The sequence below is a fragment of the Pseudoliparis swirei genome, chromosome 17 (assembly GCF_029220125.1).
Source record: "Pseudoliparis swirei isolate HS2019 ecotype Mariana Trench chromosome 17, NWPU_hadal_v1, whole genome shotgun sequence".
In the NCBI taxonomy this organism is placed as follows: domain Eukaryota; kingdom Metazoa; phylum Chordata; class Actinopteri; order Perciformes; family Liparidae; genus Pseudoliparis; species Pseudoliparis swirei.
Genome location: NC_079404.1, coordinates 14854533 through 14872041, shown reverse-complemented (window position 1 = coordinate 14872041; position 17509 = coordinate 14854533). Strand labels below are relative to the sequence as shown.

The 17509-nt window shown below is 42.0% G+C and overlaps 2 protein-coding genes and 1 long non-coding RNA gene across 3 annotated transcripts; 2 read left to right on the top strand and 1 right to left on the bottom strand.

Annotated features, from left to right (window-relative positions):
• Positions 1 to 1194: 1194 nt before the first annotated feature.
• On the bottom strand, positions 1195 to 7182 carry LOC130206973 (uncharacterized). The gene is made up of 3 exons (XR_008834216.1): positions 7129 to 7182; positions 2192 to 2348; positions 1195 to 1453 (listed from the first exon to the last, which is right to left on the bottom strand). It is a non-coding gene; the product is annotated as an uncharacterized LOC130206973 (long non-coding RNA).
• A 1391-nt stretch (positions 7183 to 8573) lies between these two features.
• Positions 8574 to 11406, top strand: comtd1 (catechol-O-methyltransferase domain containing 1). The gene is made up of 7 exons (XM_056435282.1): positions 8574 to 8681; positions 8781 to 8899; positions 9535 to 9640; positions 10238 to 10356; positions 10751 to 10805; positions 10895 to 11028; positions 11135 to 11406. Exons 1-7 carry the CDS (start codon positions 8627 to 8629, stop codon positions 11285 to 11287), a joined length of 741 nt encoding a protein of 246 aa, XP_056291257.1. The 5' UTR covers positions 8574 to 8626; the 3' UTR covers positions 11288 to 11406.
• A 2424-nt stretch (positions 11407 to 13830) lies between these two features.
• Positions 13831 to 16631, top strand: LOC130206969 (neurofilament medium polypeptide). Its single transcript, XM_056435275.1, is given in 5 exon segments — positions 13831 to 14748; positions 14829 to 14953; positions 15369 to 15807; positions 15809 to 16597; positions 16599 to 16631. Coding segments are annotated over 5 exon segments (2304 nt in total).
• Positions 16632 to 17509: the final 878 nt, after the last annotated feature.

Sequence of the window (17509 nt, the reverse complement as noted above, 5' to 3'; positions counted from 1 at the left end):
TTTGAAGAGAGCGCATGTGACTGCACGACTGTTGGTGAAAACATCAATCCATCCGGCTGTCCCGGTGGACTGTCTACTTTTCATTTTGTTGGAGACAGTTCCCACACTACAGTTCTTTATTGCCCCGAGAAGAAATCAGAATGACGGTATCCAGATGACCGGATCGCAAATAGACGCAGAAGGTGGAGGAGCTGTTGGCCTTCACCCTATCCATTTGTCAGGTACACATACAGACAGATCAACAAAATATGGCAGGAGCCCCACTCGAGTACACAACTCAATCTCCGCCCTGTGCCTGTAGTGTGTAGCTGCCTTCGGGAAGTCCTGTCAGCGCTTACCATTTGGCCTTGAACCTGTGCTAAACTATTGAGTTCATCATGCATAAAACATTAAAGATGTACATCCGAAAGGCTGTGGCTGCCTGTTTATTGGCACTCACAGCTCCATAAACCATTTTCATCCCTTGCAGGATGAGACGCACATGCTCTGCAGTCCTATTGATGCCGTTTAACACAGAAAATAAACCATAAAACACAATAATAAACATAAGCGGAGCAAATAAATCTGATTCATAATAACCCCGAGGCGAGATTTATGTAAGCAAAGATAGAGTCTTTGTGCAAATTGATGGTACAAGCTCTATCAAAGCACCAGTGAGACACTAATATAGTCTTATAAACACACCAGCAACACTCTAAAGTAGCTTCATCGCTCCTCTTTGGCTGGCCTAAGTGCCGAAGTAATGTATTGCTTTCATAAGTGTGCAACTTCGTGGCACTTTCTCTGGTGGAAATATGTCTACATCCTCTGGGTAGTGTGATTAAGAATAAAATACAAGGAGCATTACTTTGGAATAAATTCAAACATTGACATAAAGCAGCAAAGTGTTAGCCCGGCTGAGCTGCGCCGCAGCAGTTCTCTCTCTGAGAGGCCGCTGTGAGCTCTAGAGGTATCCATCACCAGCACACACTGTCCCCCTGGCACCTAGGCTCATGTATCACCTCTGGATTACAGTAATATCTGTCTGATGGATGTTTTCTGAGTGGAGCGGGCCACGCGTACCCCAGACAGAAGCTTCAGTCTCTGGGTTTAGCTCTGAGGAGATGGGGCCTCTGCTCCTGGAGGTCCGATTTGGTTCTATCCCACTCCCCTCCTGAACACACTCCCAGTCCATTCATCCTGCCGTCTTTCCCCATTCTTGAGCTATTTGTGTGTGTGTGTGTGTGTGTGTGTATGCATGTGCACATGTGTTAGTCACAGGTCTCCACTGAGAGGACCACTGCCATCCTGGGGTGATGCCCGGGTTCCTCCAGTCAACTTTACAACCTTCATTTGGCCTGATGAATGGTTCGCTGCCTTATCAGTCCCTCTGCCTGCAATCTCAAGTGGATCCCTGGAGCCTCACACGGCCTGCAGCTTCGGTCGCTTTCTCCAGCACACGCTCGTTCTGCTTCTTTCACACAAACACACACACACATAAAACTATTTTAGATGTACAATTCAGAAAACGACATGCACATGAACAACAACAATGCACCAATTGTAGCAGCCAAAAGCTCTGCAGAGCCCTAACACACACACACACACACAAGGCACACAAAGCACACGCACACGTCAGCTAGCAAATCCATCATCTTTATTTCTTCCCCAATGTGCTCATATTTTTCTTGTGGCTGTACCATGCTCACAAAAATATTTATTTTTGCTGATTTTCTTTTCGTGAGGAAACACAAAAGAAATCACACCTCTCTTCCTCCCTGGCTCATGCCAAAAGAATCAATGCTTTCCAGAGAGGGACTTGTGGTGCGACATGCGTGGAGGGAAGGCAGAAGGATGCAGATGTAGCTGCAGGGCTCTGGTTGTAGATAATAAGTGAGGAGCAGTCCTTGGGTATGTTTTACAGCTATCAAAACTCATCATATTTGACATGCATTCTGGTGTTTACACAGTCTGCTCCGTAAAATCCTCTCCAGCTATAGAGGGGAACAGGGTGCAGGGAGCACACACAACGCAGCACCCCCCCCCCCCCCCCCCCACATACACACACACACACACACAAGTGCTTAGAAAAGAGGAGCCAGTTGTTGCCTTTGCTTTCTCTCTCTCTCTCTCTCTCTTTCTCTCTCTCTCTCTCTCCCTCTATTCTCCGTGTCCCATCTCTTATCCACGGCACAATTGGCAGCGTTAGTACCTGTCAGCTGACTGACTTCTTGTTCCCGGTGGCTTATGAACAAATCATGGCTGCTGGGCTTCAGAGGCTGCTCTCCCATCGATATGAATTCACCATGGTCTTCATGCAACATTAGGCCAGGCCCTGTTTTCATACAGCGAGCCACACGCTCCTTGGTCTGTAATACACAAGAGGAAATGAAAAGAGTAAATAGTCCTTTTAGAATGTTGCATTCGATCATGGGTGGAACCAAGTCGCCGATGAAAGGGACCAGTATACTTTGCTCTCAAAAGCACATTTGCTTTCCATCCCCAGATATTATGGCACTGTGCTCTGTGTCTCTTATTAGTGTGTCCTGTTTCACTGTAAATGAAACAGTACCATTCTTTGTGAAGCCCTGTCACGGTTGTCCCCCATTGTGAGACATATTTTTACATTTAGAAGGGTAGCTCTAAATGCACGTTTGGCTTATATGGTTTATATGCAATATGTTATGAGGCATGTATGGGAATGTATAACCGGAGCACCCTCAGCTAAATGACATTGGAGAGATGGATAATTGGAGCCGTCCTTGTATTTTCTGAATGCGTTTTAATTTTTAATCATATGAAGAAAATACGGTAAGACAGGGAACTACTGTTTCCTGTCACTCTGTATTGTCATTTCTCTAAATCAGCGGTTACCAACGTCCAGAAGCCGACACACTTCACACTGTGACTTTCAGGATGTGCAAGAAAAAATAGTATCGTTCACAGAATTATCTTTCATTTTTTTACTTTAGAATATTTGATTTTCTTTTTGAGATATGGTGATGAGTAAATTCCAATACAATGTGTTGGTACGAATACCAAACTCATACAGTATTTTGAGGAATACAAACCTATGTTTCATTTCACAAAACGAGCCACACTGCTCAGAGGTCAAATGTCTACAGACCGGTAAACAATAACTTTATTTTAAAAAATATATATTTTTATGTTGATCTCGAACTAAGTTACCAAAAGAATAAGTACAAATTATAACAAATCTGCCCGGACATTTAAAGCTTAAGATTCTTTAAAAAATACTATTTTTTAAATAAAAGAATAGACGGACAGGCTAGACTGTGTCTTTTTAATGCACTGCATTAGTCATGAAGGCTTGGAAGAAGACAGCATCGTTTTGCATTAAATGGTCACAAGCAAAAGAGTAACCAACTGCTCTAAATAACCTGCCACAGCCAAACAATAAAATGATTAAAATGACTCTGAAAGGTTGATTCCAAGCAGCTAATAAAACACTGACTCATCTGGCCTTCATTTTGCATCCGTCTTTCTTGAACCTGCTGCAAACCCTCTGCTTTTCTCCATCTCTCCATCTCTCTTAACCGTTTAAACATGCTGAAAGTCAATTAACTCCACCACTTGTCCCTGACATCATCGCGCTAATACAAGCTGCTCTTGACCTTATGTTTGTGTGTCTTGAGCGGATGGGAGCGCCATGCTTCTCCCTGATTGGATTAACTTCAGATGTGGTCTGTGTCTGGGTCTATTACAGAGGCAGTGTTGTGATTTCAAAGACCCCCACCCCTTCGTCAGCGCCACTGTCCCACCCCTCTCCTCCTTTACACTCCCCCGAAGGCCTGTTCTCCAAACACGCAATCTCCCAACACTCCACACACACACACACAATGTAGGATGGAATCGCATCCTCCGTCTGTCTCTGTTACCTTCTTCCAAGTCCGGAGGGGTCATCTCAGACCGAGGGCTTCTAATCAACTCAATTAAGCGACTGTGATTGCCATGGCAAATTGGTCTGGGTTATAACATTATCATTAGCGCCTCAAGTGTGATCACGATGGGACACGGCAGTCAGATGAGAGTGAGACTAATGGGAAGGGAGGATGAATTGACTCTACACACGAGATTGAGTTTGTCTTTGTGGAGATGAGAAAATATAAATGTGACTTTCTGCACGCGAAACACTGGAGCAAGCACATTTTAAAAATGGACGGAGGCAGTTAAATATTTAAATATTCAGTGCTACAAAGACGAAGCCTTTTCCCTGTGAAACTGACTGACAACCACTGTGAGGTGTTCTGGGAGCAGCTCTACTGTGTACACAATGATATAGCTGGCAGACCTGCTGGCTTAAGAACCAGTGGTTCACCCAGTAATTGTTTCTGAGGATATGACATTTGTCTCTTCTTGTGGCTTGCTCACGGTGTCAACAGCTTTCATATAGCCATGATTTTTTCAATGTGGCTCACGTGCCCCGAAGCATGCCTGTTTGATCTTTTTGAGGACTGTCAACTTATTGTGTGACTCCTCGGAAATTGAATTATGTATTTATTTACACGCCAGGTTAATAGAAAAGATGCCTAGGTGATTTGAAAGTCAAACAACCACACCTGCCATTCATTTATTTTTATTTTTTTCTCTGCAGCAGATCCTCTGTTTTGTTCCGTGCGGCTTGAATACACAAATAATGAATTGAATGACTTATCTTCAACATTCATGCTCCAAAATACATTGTATTTTAATACCGCAGCAATAAATCCAGATTTCCATGATTGAAAAGCAGTTTGAGGGGAATATTTTGCTATATCCTCATCTCCATTCTGCAACTCTCCATGTGGCCTACATAAACTGATGCTCTTTGTGTGCATGTGTGTGTGTGTGCATGTGTGGGAGTGGGTGTGTGGGTGCATATATGTGTGTGTGTGTGTTGAGAAACACACGTCCGGGTCTAGCACAGCAGCACAGTGGCCCAGTTTGAGTAAAAATCAGTGTCAATGCATCTCTAATGGTGTGTGCTGGTGTGTGTGCACATGGCGCGAGCCTCCTCCGGAAGCTTTAAACAGGCTTGTCATGTTGGAAGACGATGCTGTCAAACGGAGGACAAATCTGAGGATGTCAATTGAATGCCAAGAAATGTCTGTCAGTCGCTTTGACGTTGGTCTCTCTATTGTGATTATCATCACTTAATATTCATGCGTGCTTATCTGCCTGCTGAGACGGTGCCAAACTGACTGCTGGTATTAGAGTGCATCACAAGCAGCCTCCCCGTCATAAACATTCGGAGGATGTAACAGTCATGTGGCATTACAAGCATGTCAATATGTGCCGCGCTCTGTACTCTGTGATGGTGTCACAGGTCAATTCAACAAGAGGAAAGTGATATTACTTCCCAGACAGCAGAGTGAAGGCCTGGCTCTCTTTGTGCCATGAGCCTGTGTGTGCATAGGAAAGACGCTGGATTAGCTAAACAACACTGCCACTTGCTGTTCACGTGTAGGAACTAAACTAAATAAATTGGGTTGCAGTTTGAAGTGTGCTGAAAGGCCCAACAACATTCATATATATTTGTGTGGACTAATCTCAGGAGTTTTGTCTTTCTAAATAATCCATTGAAGACCAAATATACACCAGCAAATAAGTTTTAAGACGAGTCTGGTTTTAAATCTACTACTTTCATATTTCTTCTCTGCACGGTTTGCAAAATGTAAAAGCCTCCCCCCCCCCCCAGATGTGCAGTGTCTTTGCTCCCACATACTAAACGCATCAAAACAGGAACCTCTTGAATTATTTTGTTTCATATTAGCAGTTGTATGTGTCATTTTTGTTTTCTTGTTTCTCTACCACATACTCTTTTTTTTATTCTACCTCTGAGAAAGTGTGTGAATGTGTATCATTGTGGCACTCTGACAGTCACGGCCAGGGGGAAGGAACAGTGGTGTGCTCGCTGCAGATGGCAGCACACATTTTTTCATTCCTTAAACAGACACAAAAAGCAGCTGAGGGACCAGGGCCTGTCTGTAGAATGTGCTGGGGAAGAGTAGGTACTTGGCACAAGTAGCAGAAACAATTAGCCTCACATAAGCAGAGGCCTGAAGCAGCTGGAGAGAGAGAGAGAGAGAGAGAGAGAGAGAGAGAGAGAGAGAGAGAGAGAGCTGGTGGGAAAACAAGTCATCTCATTTTTCCCCACGAGGACCTCAGCACAACTGTGTGCAGACTGAGAGATCCCCTTACTTTTAAATATCTTCTTTTTAAAAAAAAAAGACAGTTCATGTCACAACTCATTTAATTGATGCGTTCTTGTTGGCGGCCTGTTTTTGTCTGTATCTGTGCATGCTTAATTCGGGATAAGACAGAGGAAGCTCTGTGTCCTTGGAGAGACCTCGCATCCCACTCACATCCCCAAAATCCCTTTTTGAACATTCCTGGCTAACATCTTTCCCTGTTCCCATTTTGAAGTTGCGAGACTGCATGATCTAAAGTGTGGCTCATGAAAACACTCCACCGGTCTTATCACAACATTGTGCTCATTAAACGAACTTATACTTACTTTACAGATATGACAAAGAAAATCTGAGAACTTTTGAAAGAAGGAAGTGGATATATTCTTCCTATAAAGCACCTAAAAACCAGATTCAATTATTAAACATTCTTAACACTCATATTTGAGTTGCTAAGCTCTGCTTTTATGTCAGTATGGCCACTCCACTCACTTCTCTGGCTCTTCATTGCCACTTTTACTGGTAATTGGACAGGATAAAGAGCCCATGTCGACCTCTCCCTCTGAAGCTGTGTGTCCAGTTAATATGTATATATCAAACATAAGCAGTTTCCATGAAAGCGTAGCTGGCACCATAAATGGTGTGATGAATGTATCTCACAGTAATCACAAGCAGGGAATACTCAAGTCAGCTAATTAATGGATGTCAGTTACACAGCAACACTTATCTATTTTTTTCAATTAACAGTTCAAATGACACGGTGGTACCACAAAATCATGGTGATGCCAACAATCTTTGTAACACCCTGTTCTCTTTCTCCTGTGTTCCGTGTCTCCTACGTCTCTTCTGTGTCTTCTCTGTCTTAATTGTTTAATTCCCTGCACCTTCCCTCAGCCACTCTTGTCTCGTTACTGTCTGTCGTACACCCGTTTCCCCCCCTATATATTGTGTCAGTCTTTACCTTGTCTGTGGTTGGATTGTTCTGTCAAGTTCTTGTGACGGGGTGAGGCTCAGGCGCAGAGAGACAGGCTGGACGCAATATGAATAACAAAAAAGGCACTCTTTAATGAGGCAAAACAGTTTACAAAAAACAAAAAAAAGGTCCAAAAGGGGCAGGCAGAGAAGCCAGGTTCAGGGCAGGCAGGGTCAACAGGCAGAACCAGGAACACGGACAGGACGACGGGAAAAGGACACGGAACTATAGACGACAATCCGACAGCAGACAAGAGAAAGACTGACACAATATATAGGGGGGGAAACAGGTGTACGACATCAGACACTAACGAGACAAGAGTGGCTGAGGGCAGGTGCAGGGAATTAAACAATTAAGACAGAGAAGACACAGAAGAGACACGGAACACAGGAGAAAGAGAACAGGGTGTTACAATCTTGCGTAGATAATGAGAATACTTTTATACAATATAGTTTGATTTCAAATCAAAACACTGTTACTCAGCTTATTTAATAATTATAAAAATAACATAATATATTTGCTTCTTCCCAAAACCAATAGCTGTAATTTCCGGGAGCACCGGAATCATATGAGCTCTTAAACGGTTTGCATTCTTCTACATTACTCGCTATGTTTTGCTGTTGAACGCCACAACTTTTTAGAGCGAGTAGGTCTTTGTGCAAATATGTTTAATTACAATTGGAGCTCAGGAACATGCTGGACAAAACTACTGTAAATGTACTCTAATCATTGAACAACCTGGAGGACTGGACTAGAAAATAAAGAAATAAACCATTCCACCACTAAGAGGCAGTATTGTACGACAGTGGTAACACTGCTGGGTGGCATAACCTCAGCAATGGACTGTAAAGTGTTGAATATAAATGTTCTCTCTGGACCTATTGTTGTCAGATACTCTCAAGCTTTTATGGACACTCAAAGAGAGTCTTAATTACTTCAGCTGATATCACACTGGAATTTACACACTGAGGATGTTATCTTGGGAAATATACAAAAGTTATCATTTTACAAATGAATTTCAGTTATATATAATGCTGAGTAATTGTGCACATTCCTGGCAGAAAGTTAGAACAACAAATAATGATGAAACAGTCCAAAGTATGCTTACAAAACCAACTGATTGATCTGCAGTATTGCTTCAGAATATAAAATGAACAAATTTGGCTCAATAATATATGGGGTTATTATTGGTAGCTTTTTTTAATAAAATGAGACCTTACTCTTGGGACTCTGCTTTAATTTGCAGGGATTTAATCTAATATTTGTTTTAAAGTTATACATTAAGACTAACTTTTTCGATATAAACACATTGTTATCTAACTTACAGAAACTTTCCACTTTCGCAATATACCTGGAAAAATCCCGCTCAAAGGTTCAGCAAAACAAACAGACAGTAGTGTACAAATATATAACTGACTGAGATTCAGTGGATTTACTCTCAAACTGTTCACACTTTCTTTAACAAAGCTCAGAGGCCCCAAAAACAATGGCTACAGGTATCAAAGTGATTTGTTGCATTGGACTTGCTGTTGTACTAACAGGTACGATATGATGGTTTTGTATATAATCTGGCAGATGACAGAGATTTCTCGAATTGGTAGTAAAGTGGTAGTTGCTGTTCTGATTTTCTCGTCGGTCAGGTGTGGGAAAGTCTGCCTTCGTTGGGAAGAGCCACAGCGGAGGGAAGGACGACCCTGTTCTGCAGTATGTTGTTAACAACTCTCTGAGGGAGCACCCCGTCCTCACTAAACTCAGACTGGTAAGAGAACCAACACATCCTCATACATTCGTGTCTCATGTTGAGATGGAGATGATGAATCAAGCACTAATTTCATAATTTGTATTGTAATGATTGTGTTACTTGTTGGAATGAGATGCTCCTGTATTGTTTACAAGTGTTTCAGTCTGATGCTGCTCGGGCCTCTGGGTCGAGCCCCCTTGTAACATCCAAGTCGATATCTGTTCCCTTTAAAATTCAGTGCAGGATTCTTTTGATCATCTTTAGCTTAGCATGGGCCGGCGCTTGCCAACATGTATCAACATGCTGAAGAGCCACCAGCAGTCTATTTAGGTCAGATGAAGACCGACTGGTCATCTGGAGCTCCAGGCTAAAAACTAAAGATGATTCGGACTTTGAAGTGGTAACTTCTAAATTTTGGATCACACTTTTGAATTGGGTAGTTTTTCAAAAAGTAGCTGAAGAAACACTTATAATTGCATATGTTCTATTCTAATTTAGGATCCATTTCATTTTTATTGTTTTTACTTTTTATAAAACAATAAATGTGTTTAATATGACACAGATAATGAAGAGTACCAATACTTGTTTATTTATTTATTCTATCAGACGATAGAATGATGTGTGAATTATTTATATTATTATTGTCATTTCAGAGAACTCTTGAAGACCCATGGAACATCATGATGGTTGCCAGTGAACAAGCCCAGTTTATGGCAAATCTCATTCGACTGATAAATGCAACTAAAGCTATTGAGATCGGTGAGATTATGTGAGATCAAATAGAGGACCCTCAAAGAGTGCCATGATACTGTGAATTAAACCCAAGGAGAATTCATATCGTTGAAAATAAAACACTGGCTACAAAATGTTTTACTCTAAAAGCCATCAATCTGATTATAACCAACCAAACAGATTCCATTCAGGCTCATTTGATGTTTAAGTTTGAGTTTTTATCTTTTATTTTGGAATTTTACCATTCCAATTTGACAAAACTCATTTATTTGGAGTTTTATGTAATCTGACAATGAGCATTTGATTTGATCAAATGTAAGTGTTGCAAGTGTATAAACAAGAAAATAAATATGTATTTAAAATCTTTTGAAATTACACATCCTGAAATGGCCTCCTGGGAATTTTAAGGAGGGGAATTAAAACCACATTAATTGTAATTAATTCAACAGTATTCATATTTTTGCAGTAAAGTATTGATTGCATTTTTAAATTAGGATTCAGTTGCATGACTTTTCTTTGCTTCCATAGTATATCTTTAAAAAATATATTTTACATATCTTTAAAGCACTGTAAAGATAATCTAATATTTTAGGTTTTCAGTTCACATTATGTTTTTTCCTGCAGGGATGTACACAGGGTACAATGCACTGAGCATGGCGTTGGCCATGGCAGAGAATGGAAGAGTGGTCGCTCTTGAAAGAGAAGACACCTATGTGGACATTGCCACACCGTTTTTTAAAGAGGTGAGAAAACGTCTTACAGATTAACATGACTCAAGTAGTCGACAAGATAAATGAAGATACTGTAAAATAGAAGGATTTGTCCATGAAACCTTTAATCTTAACTCAGTACATGTGCCATGACACAACCTGGCACTTTACTGTTGCTTCTGTCAGAGAAAGATTGTGCAGCAGACAGCACACTGTTCATCCTGTATATCTACCTTCCGTCAGTAAGACTTTACGGGAGTCTGCATCCCATTAAGTGCTGGCGGCGGGAGAGTAAAAAAAAAGTGTCCGCTCAGGGAACTGTTTCAAATTGGGATGCAAAATCAATTCCTGTTTTAGCCTAACAGTCTCTTTAAAAGATAAATGAAGATCCCTGCACACCTCTCATACAGCTAATCCTTTTCTCTAGGCTGGAGTTGAAAATAAGATAGATGTACGCCATCAAATAGCCATGAAGACACTGAGTAAGTGCTTTTAAAAATCAGAAGTCATAAGTTCTGACAAAAATGGACAGTCATTTTTGCATTTTGTATTCTCATCTCTGTTTCATCAGATGAACTGATAGCAGCCGGGGAAGCTGGAACATATGACTTTGTGTTCATCGATGCAGATAAGTTGAACTATGACCGATACTATGAGAAGTCCCTTGAGCTCATACGAACAGGGGGCATCATTGCGATCGACAATGTAAGTTCACTTCAGACCAGGACTTGTCACGTTGTGTCTGTGAGAGGTGTACAGTGTGATTGGACTGAACATAATTAAACAGTACTGTTGCTGCTCTATCTGAAAGGTGCTGTGGAGCGGGCGGGTTGTGAATCCTGCGCCCGATGACCTCACCTCCCAGGCCCTGGATGCTCTCAATAAGAAGCTACACAAAGACCAGAGGATTGATCTGAGCATGCTCATTATGGGCGACGGGCTGTCCCTAGTCATTAAACGCTAAAATCCCTATGTGCCTTATCGTTTATATGCTTTAGCACATTTCGTTCTGTATTCTTTTTCCGGCTCCTACCATTATCTCCTAAATGTCTTTTCGACAGCATATAAAACATTACAAATTGATCTCTGTGTCAAATGTCTTTACTGGGACAGCAATCATAAAAGAGCTATAAGTAAAACCAATATATACAATTTCATCAACATGTCATCATTCCAAAATCAATATTAACCAGATTGCTACAGCTTAACCCTTGTGTTGCCTTAGGGTCATTTTGACCCGAATCAATGTTTCACCCTCCTGTTACCTTTATATTTACTAACATATTTTACCCTTTGGGTTCAATTTGACGCCAGCAATTAAAACCTCCAGAAAATTATTAGAATTAATATTGTTTTCCAAGTTTAAGTGTGAGGCACTTTATGTTTGTTTGTTGACTACCGAAAGAACACCGACATTAAACATTGAATGGGGTCAAATTAATCCTAAGGCGGGGGGAGGGTGTAATATTGATTCGGTTCAAAATGACCCTAAGGCAACACAAGGGTTAAGATCAGATAAACATTAAAAAAGTGGATTTCTTTGTAACAGAACATGAAACAGCTCTACTAACATTATACTGAGACCACAACAGCTCACACATCAAAATAAAATTAGACAAAGCCAAATACGTATTTTAAAGAAGCTACAGTTCAGCTCTTTATAGTGAGATGACTGTAGCGACCTTTATTTGTGTATGTTGTTTCACTACTAAGTGTCTTAAATTATTGGTTTTATATTCATGACACATTCTTATTTTACTAGGTTTGAAATAGTCAAACTTTTACATCACTACAGCTCAAAGGTAAAACATTGTTGCTCTATAGTAGCTGAAGGCAGGCAGGACATTTCTTTAAGAACCAGTAAAGGTCGCTGCAGAGCTCAAACAAGGAGGGCATTATTTGAGTCTACAAAAGCCTGAGGGGTTCATGGTAAAATGTGGTATTTTTCTATGATTTACCAGTAAAATAGCAACAAGGATAAAAAGAGAAAGGAATTGTATGCTTTCATAGAACATGCAATGCGATTAACATTACGGACTGTAACACAACTCAAATAGCAATGATATGTCACCTTTTACTACTAATAGCAGTTGCAGTAAAGTTGAAGTTTACTATTATATAGGTAGAATTGTAATGTGGAAAGCTTGTAATGGGAACTTTAAGATGTTGTACTGGCGCTTTTACCAAAATAAAGGATCTGAAAAATTCGTACACATAATTGCCAGTTGCAGATTAGCATTAGTCGTTCAGCACATCAAATAGAAACATTTACAGAACATATGAAGTCTCTCCTGCTGCAACAACAGACCCTGATTGAACACCTTTCAAACAGAACTATTACACCAAAAGCACAGATGGTTATATTGAGTCATACAATGATAATCTGATCACGTAATCACAATGTGCTTTGTGGAATGATGATAAGGAGACAAACATGACTTACATGTAATTACGCCACCTTTAAGTCACAAACTGACAACATGGAGACCTTCACTGTCTAACAGTCCGATAATTTAGTCACAAATGTAGCAAACAATAACATTTTATACAAATCAAAGATAAATAAACACATTTATGTCTAGGTAGTCGGACTATGCAATTCTCTTTCACCGCCTTCTTCCAGCCACAGAAAAGGCTCAAATGCCAGATATATATATATATATTTAAAACCCCCGTAAAGAAAATCTCTGCTGCATGGTCTTCCTCTGTGACTTTGTCCAGCATTGATCTCGTCTCGGAGGCGGCTGAGCTGCTTCAGATGAGACTTCCTGTGGTTCTCCAGCGGCTCCTCCAGCGTTTTCTGGAGAACGGAGATGCACAAAAAAGAAAACACATTACAAACACACAATCCTTCAGATATTTAAAGAACATCATGTCACTTGTCTCCAGCTGTATATCGGAAGCGCTGTTCAGTTACAACTTGACATCCTCGTCTCCATCCAGTCCAAGGCTCCTCCCCCAACGCCTGTCTTTCTTTTGAGAGACAAATAAAAAAGACAAATCAGATCCATAATTCGGTTGCAATGGGTCAGCTTCAGATATTCTGAACATCAGAGACAATGATATTCTGTCTAAATCGCACCCAATAGTATAACTTAATGTTCATATCTATAAAACACTACATAAAGCAGGTTAGTCATACAAATAAAAGTGGATTGGTATTAAAGAAGGACTTTAACATCAACGCTCTGACACACATGATAATAAGTACATCACTAATAATACTAATAATTATTATACCAGTAATAATAGTAATATATAGAATATAAAATAATAAAAATAATTCACTATAATAATGCATAATAGTGTTGGTTGTTTTGAGACAGCCACAGCCCACGTGACTGCCGCCTGCGACAAAACGTAGTGTAAGAGCTCATTACCGTCAGCTGATGCTACACCTTTTCAGCACCGCGGTCAGCTCCGTTCTGCATCCCGGGCAGATGGCGACGGTTCTAAAAAGCCCGCATCCCTGCACCGGAGATTCACCGCGACAGGCTGAGTCCCATCATGGCTAACCGAGTCCTCTCACCGAACAGGATCCCTCGGTTTGAGTATTTACAATACAAGTCACAACATCCGGAATTGGAAAGCAGTGTCGTGTCCTCGGGCATGAATTCAACCAGCCCGCTATCAGGGAAGTGTAACGAGAAAGAAGTGATGCATGGTTTGAATGATCGTCTTGCGGGTTTCGTAGAGAATGTGCACCACCTGGAGCACCAGAATCACCTGCTGGAGAGAGACATTGGGGAGATCAAGGGGAAAGCCCGACCCGCATCTATTTGTAAGGAGGAGTACGGACCAGAGCTTAGGAAACTGAGACAGCTGGTCCAGGATATCACTCATCAGAAGCACCAGATTGAACTCGAGCATCAGCATTTGGAGGAAGAGCTGTCCAAATTGAGAGGACAACGTGAACAGGAGGCGCGTGGCAGAGCGGATGCCGCGAGCAACATTGTGGTTCTCAGGAGGGACATCAACGGCGCGTATCAGGCTAAACTCCAGCTGGACAAAAAAGCGCAGGCTCTCGTGGATGAAATCCTCTTCCTGAAGGGACACCACAAGGCCGAGGTGTCCGAGATGTTTGACCAAATCCAGAATGCGCAAGTGACTGTCAAGGCGCAAGCATTTGGCAACCCTGGCGTCACTGCGGCACTCCGCGACGTCAGGGCACAGCTGGAAGGTCAAACCGTGTCCGACGTCCAGCAGATGGGAGAAACTTTCCGATCTCAGTTTGCAAGATTAACGGAGGCAGCTGAGCGCAAGAGCGAGGCAGTGAAAGCGACCCAGCAAGAGATTCAGGAGCACAGGAGGCGCCTGCAGGCCAAGAACACCGAACTGGACTGTGCGCAGGGCACCAGAGAAGCGCTGGACACGCACCTCCATGACGTCGAGGATCACCACAAGGAAGAAATTATTCACTACCAGGTCAGATGGTTTTTTTGTCAAACGCAAGATGTATTAAAGCCATATTCAGTGTTCCCATGTTCTCCCCTCTCTCATTGCAGAACACAATCAAAGAACTTGAAAACGAGCTCATCAATTGCCAATTTGACATGTCTGGTTACCTGCGAGATTACCAGGACCTGTTAAATGTGAAGATGGCGTTGGATGTTGAAATACTGTCTTACAGGTATGGTGGAACACGTTCATGAGGTGCACTCATTGTTATTACCAGGGCCAATGTTTTGGAAAAAAAGGAAGATTGAATATCACAGTTTTCCATAATTTCCCTTTTTAATCTCCATCCCTCATCTTCTATTGTGACTGTAATAATTAAACAAAGTGCCGTGTCTGATGCAAACAGTCACACTGGGTATTACATGGTCATTAATGTAGAACCCTTGCATTGTCCGTTGGATTTAATTTTAAAATCAAATTAAATGTGACAAAAAGGCAAATAACTAACACATTGTGTTTAAAGGCACATTTGTTATTAGGCGACAAACTTTTGGCTTTTGCACCAGTCTTACGTGTTAATAAAGATTCAAATGAATTCAACGCTGGATGTTCCTGGCAGATTCAAATGGTTGTGCCCTATCTTGCAGGAAACTTCTCTGCGTCGAGGAGGCTCGGCTATCCACGATGTCCGACACCCACATGTCCCTGCCCTACATCTACCACCAGTCCCCCGTCTACACCCTGCCCCGCCTCAGTCGACCGGGATGCCGGCACAGACGAGCCGAGCCGCAGTACAAGTTCGTAGAGGAGATCATAACGGAGACCACCAGGGAAATTGAGATGTCCGAATTTGAAGAAGAGACAGCATCGGAGGAGACAGAGATGGGAAAAGATGAGCAGCAGTTTACCAAAAGAGATAGAGGGATAGGCAGTGAGGAAGAGAAGGATAATACAGACAGTGGAGAAGAAGAAGGTGAGCAGATGCCTGATCGTGAGCAGAATCAAGTAGCGTCAGTAGTGAATTTAGTGGACGATGATGATGATGATGATGATGAGACCCCTGGTGAGGTGGATGATGGTAAAAATAGGTCAAACAAGTAAAGAGTCAGAGGCGAGTGAAGTGGTTGATAAGGCCCGCCCTCTTTGTGGTACATATACAGATACTCAGAGCAAAGTTGTGTTAAGTGAGAGCCTGAATGAGGAAAAACATAAGCAATATCAAAAAGGATCTGAAAACACGAAAGAAAAGAAGGAAGCTGCAGGGACAATGGTTGAGAAAGATCTCTCTGATTTAAAGCCAGAGGTTTCTGGGGAGGATGAACTTCTGAAAAAAGCTGATTGTAAAAAAAAAAAGGAGATGCTGAGAAAGAGTTTTATCTCAACTCGAGGGAATCAGCCGATTAGCGAGAGCCCCACCCACGTGTGTAAAGAATCGGACACGACTCGAGTGCGGGATAAGTTCCCTGCTTCAGAAAAAGACAATTATATAGCAGAGGCCACGGCCACTCTGTCCGTAAAAACAGAGCAGCTCTCAGAAAAAGCTCAAGTATCTACAAGTGCGACATCCTCGAGTGAGGACAAAGAAAAGAGTCATGCAGATCCGAAAGGAATCAGTCAATCTGAAGCTGCAGAGGGGGAGGATAAAGTAGCAAAAGGCATTCGAGATGATACAAATAAAGAGCCTTCTCTTGAAGTGGCGGATCAGGAGCCTAGCAGTAGGAATAAAACCCAAACAGTCCAAACTGTGCTGCCGAGGGAAAAGACAACCGTCCATTCAGAAGTCAAAGAGTTGCATCAGGGGCCATCGAAAGGAAGCTAGGCTCAGAAACCAGAGCGGTCTGAAAGTTCAGAGCAAATACAGGATCCTCAAGACTGAGAAGGTGGAGGAGAGTAGTAAGTCAGAGAAATAAGTGCAACTAAAAGCAAAACATATCCACCTGAAATGACAGCAGTAGACAGGCGAATATCAACATCAATAGAACATGGCTTCACTGCAGACGCTAGTTCAAGGTACAAGCTGAGCCCAGCAGAGACGAGGCGGCTGTGTTTCTCCTCCGAATGGCCGTGTTGAGAAGAGAGACAGGGATTCTTTTGGTTTACAAAACGGCTTTTGACTTTAAATGTGATAAAGAGTTCAATACCTGACGAATGTAAAATGTAGTTACTTTAATTTGCTTTGGTATATGCTTAAGAATAAATGCAGTATCAACATTTTTGGCTGGCCTCCTTAAACTCTGTTGTGCCTCAACCTCATCTGATAACAAGTCAGTGTGTGTGTGTGTGCTCACGCCGACATGCTGCTTCCGATTGATCCACTGTATGGCATGTATTCATCAGTTGATTTCCCCTCTGGCAACAAACTGCTCCACTTACTGCAGTGTTGCCACATTGCCATTGATACCATTCATCAGCTGTTGAGACCAACTGCCAAAGGTGGCTCTAGATCAATATCAGACCATGGAATTAATGGCAACAATCATTTTACATGGGCGCTGCCATTCCACTCAAAACAGACAGTATATCAATTGTTTTGCTGCCACGGACACAGCGTCCAGGCAGCACTCTGGGCAGTAAAGACGAGGCAACCGGTCAGGGTTTGTTCATCGACAAACTGACTCCATCACCTTCAATGTAATATTTAATTAAATCAGTCCCATCGATAATAATGTTCACTTGTTTTAATCCCACAGCAGGGAATTCTTCTCTGCATCTGACCCATCATCCTTGGTCATGAAGGAATAGTGGGCTGCAGAAGGGGCTCAGTGTCTTGCTCAAGGACACTTCAACA